Source organism: Mustela erminea, chromosome 16, assembly GCF_009829155.1.
Source record: "Mustela erminea isolate mMusErm1 chromosome 16, mMusErm1.Pri, whole genome shotgun sequence".
Lineage (NCBI taxonomy): Eukaryota > Metazoa > Chordata > Mammalia > Carnivora > Mustelidae > Mustela > Mustela erminea.
In genome coordinates this window covers 46,901,675-46,916,632 of record NC_045629.1, presented here as the reverse complement: position 1 = coordinate 46,916,632, position 14,958 = coordinate 46,901,675, and the positions used below count along the sequence as shown (strand labels likewise).

Genomic DNA, 14,958 nt, shown 5'->3' with positions numbered 1-14,958 from the left:
TAACACTGGGAAACATTTGTTTGTTCTTTCTCGCTCTGTATATTTTTTTTCACCTTGTACTGTAATATACCATTTCAAAGTAAGTTGTATACACTATGAGTCTTCACGCCTAATATTTAGGTATTTTAAAGTATTACCAAGAATTTGGATGTCCTCCTGTCCCTTCCTGCCTGGTCTGGAGGTGAGGGAATTGTCTACCAGTGTACAAGGTGCAAAAGCAAAACAATCCCAGCTCATTCCTAAGAGTTTCCTGTGACATGGGGTGAACTGAACACCCATTTCTCAGACATGTCATCTCCTTGCAGATTGAGGTTCTTAGGGTCATTCCCGCAGGGACTAGTTGACCTAAATCACTCAACCTGTGGTATTTCCAGAACTAAAACTAAATCTGTCACTTGCGTGCTCAGGCCTATTTTACTGCCTGGAACAGGAGACATAGCATTATTCCAGTTGCAAGGTGAATATGACGATTACAGCATTCCAGACTAGCTCTGAATCTATGGTTCTTTTGAACCACACACTAGCTCTTATTGGGGTAGAATTTATGTTCTGAAGGCAGAGCCAGGAATATGCTTGAGTTCAAAGTCAGAAACAGGACAGACTACTCGCAATTCCACACACCCGTGTTATACCCCACCTCCATCTGGCCAAACCACCCCACCCATGGATTATAGGTCAATAACTTTATGCAAAATATCTAAAGAACACTCTTGGCACAAAAAGTAGGATAGAAGATTGTTATTCCAAATAAAACAAAAACATCCTTGATACTTATCAGCGCTGATATTTTGAATCTCATTCCAGATAAATTGTTTGCTCTGGCTCCCACCATCTGTTTGCCAAGACATCCTGGAAACGTCAGGAATTAAGCTACAGTGGTGACAAGAGAGAGCACTGAACAAATTCAGGGCATCTTTCTGTGTGTCCGGCCTGTACTTCTAACTGCATTATTGAGCAGTGGAGAAACTTTCCCTTTTGATCATTATCTTTGCTTTATTTGACTTGCGCTGAGAAAAAGAAACAGATTTTGCGATTTTAAAATTGTAGTAAATTGACAATGACTAGCCAGAAGGTTACTGATTGCAGTCGGCGAAGACATAGTGATTCAGACATGAACGGGGTGCCTTGGGGCCAAAATTTGCCTGCTTCTAGCTATGAGAATTTGCACAAGTCCCTCTCCTTCTGTGGCCTTCTGTTCTTTCCTGAGCAGTCTCCAAATCAGCAAGGGGAGAAAGGGAGTGGGGGAAGGAGAGGAGATCTCAACTCCCATTAATTCTAAAATGCTAGAGAACAGAGAACACTGAGTAAAGTAATGATGTAAATGAGACATCTTTAATTTAAATAGTGGTTTATAAAGGTCTTATCACTGTATGCAAATGATACTCCTGACTACAGATGAGGATTTTTGTAGTCATTAAAGTACATTTACCTGAGCCTCTAATTGGAAACAGTGTTTAATACTGGTTACTTCAAGTTACTGTACGTTCTTGAAGGTAATTAAACCATCTTCTTTTAAAAACATTGCAAATTTGAAGTATCCCTCCCCTTCAATTAGGGGTATTAATGAGGATTTACTGTATTACTACTATTTACAATCATGTGTGAAATGAATTTAATGAGTATGCAATTAACCTTGAATAATTAGGGAAAGTTTCAGAAAAATGAGAATAAGATATGCTGAGTTTATCAGGAAACTCTTTCTGACACCTGCTTCCATACTATATATTACTTGTTGTTTGTATGATACGAATTAACTAGATTTTAAACGTTAACAAGCACCTTTTTATTGCATACTAGTGGAAACTCTTCATTGTCAAAATCTGATTTCTGGGACAAGCTTGTGTTCTCACAAAAGCTGAGAGCTTGGAATATTTAAACTCCAGCTGATTACAAAGTATTTCCTTTGAGATCCTCCTAGGACCAAAGACCAAAATGTACTATTTCTAGACAGTTTATAATCAGTTCAAATAACATTTAATAAGTAACTTCATTCTGTCAGGTCCTATACTAGTGATTAGGGTTACAAAAATGAGTTGACAAGTAAGTCACAGCTCTGCCCTCAAGGAGCTTGTAGTCTGGAGGGAAAATGAACTTGTACAAAATCATCACAATATTGTAGAGTATATGTAGACATAGAAGTAGATGAAGACTCAATTCAGAGGAGGAAAGTCAGAAAAGCTCATTTAGAACTGGTCTTTTGTCAGAGGGAAGTCAGAGGAAATTGTCTGGAATTCAGTATAAAGAGATAAAGAGTTGGAAATATGATATTAATAGGAAACAAGGAGGAAGTATTTAAGGGTCTAACATTACTAATAACAGGAGTTCTATGTGGAGAGAATAGAACAAAAGGGAGAGGACATTCAAAGAGATAATAGTTGAGAACTTAGCCAAATTGGTCAAAGACATGAATCCTCAACTTGAAGCGTGAGTCCTAAGCAAAATGTAGTTCACACACCAAAAAACTGTAGTGAAACTGCTGAAAACCAAGGACAAAGAAAATCTTAAGAGCATCCTAAGAAAAACGACAGACCATTTGCAAAGGAACAACAATTAGGTCGACAACCTTCTTCTAAAAACAAACCAGCACCAGGAGACGATGGAATAATATTGTCAGAGCACTGAATGCAGCAACTGTCAACCTGCACGTTCAAAGGGAAAGGTGACATAAAGGTATTTGGAGAATAACTGAGAACTAGAATTCAAGGATTTCATTGAAAGAGCTACTAAAGATTTCTTCAGGAAGGACACTGAACCCAGAAAAAAATTAAGATGTCAGAATATAATATCCAAAAAGTAGGAACAACCCAAATGTCCACCAGCGGATAAATACATAAATAAAATGTGGTATACCTTATCATAGAATGTTCCGTAGCCATACAAAGGGATGATACATTCTACATACTTGATACATGCTGTTACATGTTACAACATAGTAAGCCTTGAAAACAACATGCTAAGTGTAGAAAACAGGACACAAAAGGCCACATATTGTTATGAATAACTTAACATATTGTTATGAGTCAGCTTATATAAATTGTCTACAATAGGCAGATCCATACAGATGGAAAGTAGATGGGTGGTTGCTAGGGACTGAGGAGAGGAGGGAATGGGAAGTGACTGTTAATGGGTGTAGAGTTTGGTTTTGGGGTGATGAAAATATTCTGAAATCAGTGGCGACAGTTGCATGACTCTGAACATTCTAAAAACTATTAAGTTTACTATTTAAGTTTTAAAGGGTGATCATGATGGTATGTGAATTGTATCTCAATAAAGCTATTTTTCAAAAGAGCAATGATGAGCAAAGCAATAAACATGGATGAATAAAGCAAGTATTGATTGTATGACACAATCATAGCAATGATTAATTTGAGGATCTAAAAGCAAGGTGGAACTAACATACCATCAACACCCTGTAGGATAGGAGAGGAGAGAATGTAGTTAAAGAAAAATTTTTTTTGTAGTTAAAGCAAAATGTTCAGGAGGTTAGAAATATTGATTAACATTAGAATTTATATCAAGAATGCAAGATAAATTTAATAGAGAAACTGCATTACTCATATATTGCTTTGGGGGTTGTAAAATGGGACAGTTACTCTGGAAAATAGTTTGGCAGTTCTTTTCAAAACTTAAAATAGACTTACCCCATGGTCTACCACTTACACTTTTGGCATTTATCCTAGAGAAATGAACTTATTTTCATACAGAACTTGTACACGGTGTTCATAGCAGCTTTATTTATACAGCCCAAAACAGGAAACTACTCAGAATGTCATTCAGTGGGCGAATGGTTAAATAAATTGTGGTACACCCATACCGTGGAATGCTACTCAGCATTTAAAAGGAATGGACTGTTGATCCAACAACTTGGATGAACCTCAAAGCTAATGCCAATTTTAAAAGTATATAAACTGCATGGTTCCATTTAAGTAGCACATGTAAATTAATATAATTCTAGAAATGGAGAACAGATTAGTGGTTGCTATAGGTTAGAGATGGGAAGGGGAAGAAGATGGGTATATCAATAAAAGCGTAACACAAAGGAATCGTAATGGTGATAGTACAGATGAGTATCTTGTTCTCACATACATCCACATACAAGTGCTAGCATAAACGGTAACATTTGAACAAGATCTTTACCAATGCCGATTTCTTGATTTTGACATTTCATTATAGTTATGGAAGATGTTAAATTTGAGGGAAGGCTGGGGAGGAGTACACAGGACCTACCTTTACATTTCTTTGCAGCCTACTGTGAGTAATTATTTAAAATAAAAAGTTTTTAAAACTTACAGTAATTACTAAAAGAAAATAAATAAAATGTATAACTTCCTAGCCAAAAGAACAGGGGAAGGAAAAAAATAAAGAACGATCAACCAAGATCCAACAAGATTGAGGAAAGGAGAAAATAGAAAGCAAAGAAAAAACAAAATAGCTACAAATACAAAGATGGTGAAAACAAACGAAAGTGTATTTATAAGCACAATAAATAAAATGGACCAAACTTCCCATTTAACAGAAAGTCTCAGGTTTTGTTTTTTTAGTTCAGTTATTTTCAATGTGTAAGAGGCCTGACTAAATATAATGACACAGAACTATTGAAAGTAAGTGATGTGGAGGGGTGCCGGGGTGACTCAGTGGGTTAAAGCCTCTGCCTTCGGCTCAGGTCATGATCCCAGAGTCCTGGGATTGAGCCCCACATCGGGCTCTCTGCTCAGCAGGGATCCTGCTTCCTCCTCTCTCTCTGCCTGCTTCTCTGCCTACTTGTGATCTCTGTCAAATAAATAAATAAAATCTTTAAAAAAAAAAAAAAAGAAAGAAAGTACGTGATGTGGAAAGTGGCTAATATCCAAAGAAAACAGCTATATTATGACAATAGCAGATAAAAGAAACTTTAAAGTGAAAACGTTATTGAGATTAAAAGAGTCAATATATAGGGGCGCCTGGGTGGCTCAGTGGATTAAGCCGCTGCCTTCAGCTCAGGTCATGATCTCAGTGTCCTGGGATCGAGCCCCGCATCGGGCTCTTTGCTCAGCGAGCCTGCTTCTCTCTCTCTCTCTCTGCCTGACTCTCCGCCGACTTGTGATCTCTCTGTCAAATAAATAAATAAAATCTTTAAAAAAAAAAAGAGTCAATATATAGTGATAAAAGGAACAATTAACTGAGAAGATAAAACAATACTGATCTTTTATATACCAATATATAACACTTTACATTTTTTTAACACTTTATATTTTTTAAAGCAAAATTCAATATATTTAAAAGGAAAATGGATAAATCCATGTTCATAGTTAGATTTTTAGTATACCTACATTAGTATTAAGAGTAGAAAAGATCTGGGGCGTCTGGATGGCTCAGTGGGTTAAGCCTCTGCCTTCGGCTCAGGTCGTGGTCTCAGGGTCCTGGGACCGAGCCCCGCATCGAGCTCTCTGCTCAGCGGGGAGCCTGCTTCCTCCTCTCTCTCTGCCTGCCTCACTGCCTACTTGTGATCTCTCTCTCTTTCTCTCTGTCAAATAAATAAAATATTAAAAAAAAAAAGGGTAGAAAAGATCTGAGCAATGAATTGATGGAGATAGGTAGATGGATGGATGGATGGATAGGTAGATAACAAAATATATATCGAATGTATTAGCCCAACATACAAGCATACATGGAATACTTATAAAACTTGACCATTCACTATTAGGACAAAATAAATTTCAGCTTATACCATATAGTAGGTCAAAAAGCAAGTGTTACTTTATACACAGCTTGTTTTCTGCCCACAATTCAATAAAATTGAAAATTGGTAACAAAGTAATAACCAACATCCCCATTCATTTTGAAATATTAAAAAAACAGCCCTTTGAATAAAATCAAAGAAAATTGCATGCCAAAAGTTAAGCATGAAGCTAAAACAAGAGAGTGTACTTATGGAAAACCGTAGAGCTGCGCTTGCATATATTATTAGATAGGAAGAAACAGGAAAAGCTAATGGGTTAAGTGTCTAAATGAAGATGAAAAAAAAATCAGTAAACAAGGGTAAAAGCAAATCTAGGAAGGAAAAAAATTGATCTCTGTCAACTTGAGAAGAACATTATCTCTGGAAGGGAGAAGAGACTATAAGAAAGTGAGCTATATTGGTGGTATTTTATTTCTTTGGGCCAAAAAAAAAAAAAAGTGTAAATACTTTGTGTATTAAAAATAATTCTTTGGGGATGGCTGGGTGGCTCAGTCGGTTAAGCGCCTGCCTTTGGCGCAGATCATGATCCCAGGATCCTGGGATCAAGTCCCACATCGGGGTCCCTGCTCATCGGAAAGCCTGCTTCTCCTTCTGTCTGCTGCTCCCCCTGCTCAGCGGAAAGCCTGCTTCTCCTTCTGTCTGCTGCTCCCCCTGCTCACAGATACACTTGCACTTTCTGTCTTTCTCTCTCCGACAAATAAATAAAATCTTTATTTTAAATTTATTTGACACAGAGAGAGAGATCACAAATAGGCAGAGAGGCAGGCAGAGAGAGGGGGGAAGCAGACTCCCTGCTGAGCAGAGAGCCCAATGCAGGGCCCGATCCCAGGCCCCTGAGATCATGACCTGAGCCGAAGGCAGAGGCTTAAATCACTGAGCCACCCAGGCGCCCCTAAATTTAAAATTAAAAAAAAAAAGAATCCATGGCCAAATCCAAGATGATGTAGATTTATTCCTATGTTTCTTCCTGAGAATTTCATAGTTTTAGCTCTTAACTTGGGTCTTTGATTTGAATTAAATACTATATATAGTTTATGATCAGCAGCTGTACCATTTAACCTCCTCTTCAGCAGTGCACCTGGGTTCCAATTTCTCCACATCTATCCAATACTTGTTACTTTCTGTTGTTGGTGGTTTTCTTAAATTGTAGACATTCAAATGGGTGTGAAGTGGTAGCTCATTGTGATTTCAGTTGGCATTTTCCTAGTGATTAGAGCTGGTGAACGTCTTTTCATGTGCCTTTTGGCCATTTGTGTACCTTCTTTGGAGAAATGTCTATACTTGCCCATTTTTAATTGGGCTTTTAATTTATTGTTGAATTACAGGAGTTCGTTATGATGGATATCAATCTTTATGAGATACATGACTTGCAAATATTGATTCCTATTGTGTAGATTGTCTCTTCACTCTATTAATAGTGTCCTTTTAGATTTTGTTTATTTATTTGACAGACAGAGATCACAAGTAGGCAGGGAGGTAGGCAGAGAGAGGAGGAAGCAGGCTTCCTGCTGAGCAGGGAGCCCAATGCGGGGGCTCAATCCCAGGACCCCGGGATCATGACCTGAGCCAAAGGCAGAGGCTTTAACCCACTGAGCCAACCAGGCACCCCATATAGTGTCCTTTGTTGAACAAACAATTTTAATCTTGGTGAAGCCCAGCTTATGTGTTCTTTCTTTTGTTGCCTGTGCTTTTGGTGTCATATCTGAGCAATCATTGCCAATTTTTAAACAGCCTGGTGGTGTTTAAACTACTCAGTGAATGATTTAAAGAACTGAAGTAAGTTATTTCTATTCTACGATTTACTGTTATAATTATGGAAGATTTCATCATCATCCATTCAATCCCAAACTTCTTCTGAATCTTTATTTTCCTGATTACTGCCAAATGCATTCGATTATAAATTGAAAGCATGGAAATAGCACAATTGATTATGATACAGTTTTTCCCCATGAGGAATAGTGATCAAAATTATTGCCAAGTGCCTTTATTAGGAAAAGAAAATTCTTAACTGATTAAAGGCTATGCATATTATATATCAACTATTAAATGGGTTTTCAACTTTTCTGCTTCATTTTTTAAAAACACTGAATTTCACTTCAGCACATATAATAGAGTTCTAAAACTTCAAAGACATTTTGCATTCTGAAAAGGGTTCCTTGTGGTTATAATATTCATTTGAAATTCAAATAACTCCTTGGAATTTGAAGCTAGCTAGGAGTTTTGTATTTTTTAAAAAGAGAGAGAGAGAGAGACAGGGAAGATCCCTGATACCATTGCTAATTTATACTGCTGTAAGATGTGACACATTTGTACCTAGATAGGAGCAGCAAACACATCTTCTGAAGTCATCAGATAATACATGCATTCTCTATAGTAAACATCTTAGACAATGTGTAAGAACTTATTTTTAAACTCTTTTTGTTCTACTTTTAAACCATTATATACTTTTTCCAGCAAGTATTTTTCAAGAGCTCCTAATTTTGTAAAGTAGATGATGTAGATGATCCAATAGAAGCCTAAGACTTGGTCCTCTTCCCCCAACTTGCCATCCATCCGTCCCTAGAAAGTAACGATGCACAAGACAGTATAAAAGAAGAAATACAAGCATTTACCATGTAGAGTCTCAGAAAGTAAGGACGGACTGCAGTGGTATGAACAGGTCTCAAGGAGGTGGACCTCAGCAGGCCAGGAAGGTGAAGTAGGCTGGATGGACCGAGGAAGGGCCTGTTCTCTCTAGGCGAGAGGGGAGATAGGAGCCAAAGTGTGACAGACTGGAGAATGTTGTGTGCTGGGTACCGGAGGTAGAGGGTACATTAAATAGGCTGCGGCCAGTTGTCAGGGCAGAAAGAGGACAGATTATGGGGAGCTGGTGTGGAGTTTTATATTCAATGCAGCTGACTGCGGAGAAACACTGAGTTCTTGATCAAAGGAGTGGTGGGAAGATGTAGTCTCTCTCCATGGAGATCACAGAACTTTAGAAGTAAAGGGATTTTGAAAACATCTTATTCAACATCTTCTTGTTTCCTGAAGCCAGGGAACTGAAATAACTTGCTCAGAGTCACCCATTAGAAAATAGCAGATCTGATTCTCAAACACATCCTTTCTTCCAAGGCCAGCGATCTTTCCTTCATTTCACCCTCCTCCAGAATATAGGCAGAGAAAGGAATGAGGGAGACCAGATGGGCAACAATTGTGAAGTCCACACTTGAGGCAATCAATGAACACCATGATCAGAGGCGTTGCTGAGGAAAGTCGACTGAAAGGGCAAATAAGAAGCACCCTAGTGAGAAAAAGTCAGAACCTGGTAACTGTTTTCTTTATTTGAGCCCAAATAGGCAAAAATCTAGAGAACTCAGTACAGGATTGTGCTAGTTCTAAAAAATAATATTTGACTAAAGCGAAAAAGACAAATCCTAGTAAAACCACTATTCATAATCCAAGTGGCCCTAGCAAATGGGTGCTAAGTAAATATTTGCTAATGAACAAATAAATAAATGTATCAACTTAAATTTTGTTAGTTTTTGTTTTGTTTTGGGTTTTGGTTTTGAGGGGGGGATGTTGTTTAGGAAAGTAGCTTACAAGTGTTATTTTAACAAGAAAACATTTTCTTTTACAGATTCACCTGTTGGGAGTTTTGCTAGCCATTTTAGGAAATTTGGTAGTGAGTATTTCCCTAAATATTCAGGTAAGAAGTAGTTTATTTTTCTAACTCTGTAGTTTGATCCAGGAACACATTATGACTTCAGGAGGCCTCGGGTACTTCCTGGGATCCTTCCTCCACAAAAATAAACAAGTATATCTTATGACCTCATTGATGTAAAGACAAATAGAGTCTAGGATAATTGCATTCACTTTCTTTTTCTGATTAAAATTTAAAAATTAAAAAAAAAAATCAAATGTTTCTGTGGACCTGTTAATAATATCACATGGCCAAGGCAACGTGCTTCAGTGGCTTGTGAATCTATACCACAAATTTGTACCTAAGAAGTTCACAGTCTTGGCACAAACCAAGATTTATTTTTAATGTTCTGTGCTTTCTTCTAGTACTCTTATTATTTTTTTAGTTTTTAAATGTAATGTAGAGTGGTACATATGTATTAATAGAAAGTACGTTCAGCCATCATCAAATCAATAATGAAATAGAGCTTTATTTAATGGCCAATTTTCCAGGAATGTAGATGTTTCAAATACAAGGAAATACTCAAACCATGTGTAAACAAGAGTCCACCACCCGACCCCCTACTAGCAAAGCATCTGCCCTGCTATGTTACTATGGTAGCTGTTTGACTCATCCATTGAAATCCCTTTTCCAAGGGGTTTTCTTGAGTAACTTATTATTTTCATTTCATCAATGTTTATTTTGGCATCTGGACTTTTTTTGACCTTCTAAAGGAAGTGTTGTGGTGTGGTGGACTAAAAGGGCACTTAATTCTTTAGCACACTGCTCATCTTTGGAAAGCAATTAGTAATGCTAATTTTACAGTGATGAGAATTAAGCAACATTCCTATATAAGGAAGGCCCTTTCCACACAAAATCCCCCATCAATGGCAGTGACTTCTGCAGTTAATATGTTTGGAACAAGCAGAAAACCATAATAATTGTTCTTTAATAATCAGTAAGTAAATTTTAAAAACCATGATGCAAATGCATAGGACCAAAAATGTTCAAGGCAAGTTTTAATTGGATAGAATATGTTCTTACTTACTTTCTGATTTACTTCCAGAAATATTCTCATGTCCAGTTGGCGCACCAGGAACACCCAAGGCCCTACTTCAAGAGCGCGTTGTGGTGGGTTGGGGCTGCCCTCATGGCTGTGGGCGAGATGGGCAACTTCGCCGCCTACGGATTTGCTCCCATTACTCTCATCGCCCCATTAGGCTGTATGTCTGTCACAGGTGAGCCATTTCTCTGTGTTTTAACAAAAACAAATGTTTAGAGATCGGAATAATTGGCAAAAAAAAAAAAAAATCCACACACATATAACATGAACAACACATGAGTAAGAGAAGAGAGTCGACTTCCTGTTTTCTTAGCACTTTAACTTAGAACAATTACCCTGACTTCACTGATCCGTAGTCAGGCTGCCCCCTTACCCATGAAGGAACCTGCACTTTGTAACTGTAGATTTTATGTTTAAAAGCCTGATTTCCAGGGGCGCCTGGGTGGCCCAGTGGGTTAAAGCCTCTGCCTTCAGCTCAGGTCATGATCCCAGGGTCCTGGGATGGAGCCCCACATCAGGCTCTCTTCTCGGCAGGGAGCCTGCCTCTCCTCAGCTCTCTTCTCTGCCTGCCTCGATGCCTGCTTGTGATCTCTGTCAAATAAATAAATAAATATTAACTTTTTTTTTTTAAAAAAAGCCTGACTTCCAGTGTCTGCATCTTAATAAATTAACAGGAACAGTAAATGTTATATCATGCTTTTTAAATTATCGATGAATTATCTAAAAGCGTTTGTGATACATCATGCTTTATTCATATGTGAAACTGACATTACTTGTACGTAGAGTGTTTGATGCCTGATCTTGACTCCATAGTTAAGTATCTCTTTTACATTAAGAATTAAATATTGTCATGTGTTGGGGGACACCTGGATGGCTCAATCGGTTAAGCCTCTGCCTTTAGCCCAGGTCATAATCCCAGCATCCTGGGATTGGGGCCGCATCAGATTCCCTACTAATGGTGGGGCATGGGGGTCTGCTTCTGCCTCTCCCTCTGCCCCTCCTCTCTGCTTGTGCATCATTTCTCTCTCTCAAATAAATAGATAAATAAATAATCCTTTAAATAATCCTTTTTTAAAAAAAAAGAATTAAATATTGGGGCTCCTGGGTGGCTCAGTTGGTTTAGCATCTGCTTCTGGATTTAGGTTCAGCTCATGATCTCAGGATTGTGGGATGGAGCCCTGTGGGCTCCGCCCTAGGCCTAGAGTCTATTAAGAAACTCTCTCTGCCCCTCCCCCTGCTCACGTGCTCACATCCTTGCAGACTCTCCCTCTAAAATAAATAAATATATCTTTAAAAAAAAACAATTAAATATTGGTTATTCTACGTTACTATAAGAATGTGTAATTTTATAGGACTGCCAGAATTAACCTACTTTCAAAATTTATGACTTACTAAATATACCTAGAAAAGAGAATATGAGATGTTGCTAAAGACTAAAAAATAAAAGAGCAAAAATCACTGCTAAAAAGATGAATAAATTTTCTAAGCCTTGTTAAAATCAATAAAATCTTTTTAGATTTACTCTTTATTTGCTGCTATGGCAACAGCATGTTTTTAAATGTGAATTTGAAGCCTCCACTGGGGTAGAAAGGAGTTGATGGTTATTGTCTGCTAACAACTAGATCAAGTGTAAGATGCACTCACACGCTCCAATTTAATATTTCTCCTTAAAAAAAATGATATTCTTAAAGAAAGCATAGTTTAAACCAAAATAATATATATTTGAAAAGAATGTAATTTATTTTGATAGTAGTTTCCCCCTCTTAATCACTCAAAATATTGTATTTAAAATATTTTCATGGTATACTGTAGTAGGATATCTAGCAAAGAACACTTTTTCAGCTTTCTAGGAATTGCTCACTTAAAATTGCCATCCCGTTATTACTCTGAATAGGCACACCATTTATGTAATCATTGCTGTCTTTAACATTCTAATAAAGTGAGCAATTTTAGCATATCTTCTCTTTGCTATACATATCATGTACATAGACATTGTGGATTTCTTCTTTCTTCTCAAAATCTGAGAAATAATAGATAAAAGTTCTAGTTATATTGTAACCTTGGGACCTCTACAGGCCCCAATTATTCTAAAAATGTTGTATTATTCTTCATAATGACTATATGTTTAGAGCTGGTTTTCATTTTTATTTCTTGTTTTGCTTCATGCTTAGCTTCCATGAAATAGGCAAAAAAGTGTCCAGGAATATAAACAGACACCTGGGGAGGGTTGAGTGTACCATATGATAATGAAATTTTCCATTTATCTTGAGTCTCCCAGGTACTGGTAATCCTTTTTTCTGGGAACAAGAAAAAGAGAGCTACTCCAACTAGTCCAAAGAAAGGGGAGTGTGGCTGGATTTATTGCAATGATCAGGGATTTCACAGAAATAAAATACAGCCAGGCCCTGTTGGGACCTAAAGTGAGAATTTGGAAGTTACCAGAGATTAAGGGTCCCTGGATACCCCTCACAGACCTTCAGGGAAGCTGCCTGTGAAGCTGCTCATCTTGGCCGGACTTGCTCAAAGCTCCCATTAATAGTAAGAAGCTTAAGTTTTCTCACTCACCTTAGACAGTGTCCTGTCCTCCCCAAGTCCTCATGGGGCCAGTCTACCTACTTTCAAACTCTGAGCCCACTGGTTTGACAGATGGGACTACTTTCAAACTCTGAGCCCACTGGTTTGACAGATGGGACTTTCTCATTGTTACAGAGCATTTTTCGTTCTGTGCTCTTGGCCCCAGTTAATATTTCAGTGTTAGAACCTTTTCAGCAACCTCCCTCTCTGCCCATAAAATGATTCAAAGAAGTAAAAAAAAAAAAAAACAAAAACAAAGACAAAAAACTTATAGCCTCAAATACAAACCATTTCCTACTTTACAATCTTTGCAAACAGCAATATATGCTTATAATATTCCCACAGCATTCCGGAGCCGAATTTAGGTTACTGTGAAGTGTTTTGGGTGGGTTATGGGCCATTGGTGATTGGCAATATTCCCCAGAACAAACCGCTACCACACTGAGATTCTTTATAAAGATTCTAGAAACTCTGAAGAACCTGAAGCAAAAAAGGAAAGAATTTTTAAAATAGCCATATCATATGGCTCTGTGTACAGATGAGACAGAAGAGTGTCCATGTTTTTCTGTGCTGGAATTTTTCCTCTTATTATTTCTTGGGAGATTCATGAAAGAAATCAGACTTCCTTCTGAGTTTTAAGAAAACAGACCAAAAAAGATACTGTATTTTGGATGGAATGGGAGCTCGCATATTCTTTTCTGGCCTTTCTTCTATTTTTTGTTGTTTTTATTTAAAAAAAAAAAAAAAGAAAGAAAGAAAATTTTAAAAAGCTGGACCTCCAAAGTAGAGTAAGTGTTTTCTTTCGTCTTCCTTCCTCTGCTTAAGTGATCTGGTTCGCACCAACCCTGTGTTCCTTTCACCCTTCCAGAAGTAAGGAGAGATCCTATGGAGGTCATCCTGTGCTCTGCTCTCACTGCACACAATATGCCAGGCCTGCTAATATGTCAGACCCTCTGTCTTGTCTTAAATCATCAAAATTCTTTTTCCCTTTGTAACTTCAGTTGAACAGATTGTTCTCAGGACTCGTGTAGAAGAAACACTATGATAAGCATTATGGCTCTTTCAGTTTGGGCTCTTCCCACATGGCGGTCTCCAGCCATCTTCCTGTCTGTCCTTTCTTTCCCTTTCTGTGTGCATGTGTCCTGCTGACCCCGCTGCCACGCTCACCTTGAAGCAGCCAGTGCTCAAACGCTATTTTACCGGTGGCTCCAAAGGTGTTCTGAGAAACAAAGAGCTCCACGATCAGAAAGATCTCTGCCGTATTGGATTTTCAATGTTAGCCCGGTTTCGTGAGGGCAGGGCTCAGTGGGGCACAGCCCAGGACAGACCCACGCACACTGTGAGTCTCCCAGAGACAGATGCAGTAGGCCGGGTTTCCAGAACCTGCTGACCACACAACATTTTTACATGAAGCACCGCAAAGGACAGCAGTTCTGCAGAAAACCCTGTAAGGAATTCTTAAGGCAATGCTCACGTGAGTAATTACCCAATCTCCACTGCCTGGCTTGGGCGAGTTATCCAGCCTGCCGGAGTCTCCAGGATTGGGTAACAGGCCATAAGCCTGGCAGATTTGAATGCCCAGGCCTGGGTCTGGCTTTTGGAGAAAATCAGAGCCCTGGTATCCTTGTGTCGCCTTGCACTTGGAATCTGTTTTTCTCACTGAAAAATCAGTCCAAAGGCTCATTCTGACTAATACGCTCGTTATGCTGGCAAGGTGGTTAATTCTGGATGTCGACTTGTGTCTGTGTTTCCATTAATTAAGAAAGCTTAATGGATGTTTTTCCTTTTTCTTTTTTTTAAAAGATTTTATTTATTTATTTATTTTAGAGAGGGAGATAGAGCAGGTGAGTAGGAGGAGGAGAGAGGGAGAGGGACAAGCCGACTCTGCGTGCACTGAGCAGGAAGCCCAACACAGGGCTTGATCTCACAACCCCGAGATCATGA

At 38.3% G+C, this 14,958-nt stretch overlaps 1 protein-coding gene across 2 annotated transcripts in view; it reads left to right on the top strand.

Annotated features, from left to right (window-relative positions):
- NIPAL2 (NIPA like domain containing 2) overlaps positions 1 to 14,958 on the top strand; it is a 74,663-nt gene that overhangs the window by 10,977 nt on the left and 48,728 nt on the right. Inside the window, exons 1-3 of one of the 2 annotated variants that reach the window (XM_032316222.1) lie at positions 7,303 to 9,023; positions 9,336 to 9,404; positions 10,444 to 10,615. In XM_032316222.1, coding sequence (XP_032172113.1) covers positions 8,937 to 9,023; positions 9,336 to 9,404; positions 10,444 to 10,615 — 328 coding nt within the window. In that variant the 5' untranslated portion in view covers positions 7,303 to 8,936. Of the gene's footprint in view, positions 1 to 7,302; positions 9,024 to 9,335; positions 9,405 to 10,443; positions 10,616 to 14,958 lie in introns of those variants that run through there. The other variant, XM_032316221.1, reaches the window with a different exon arrangement.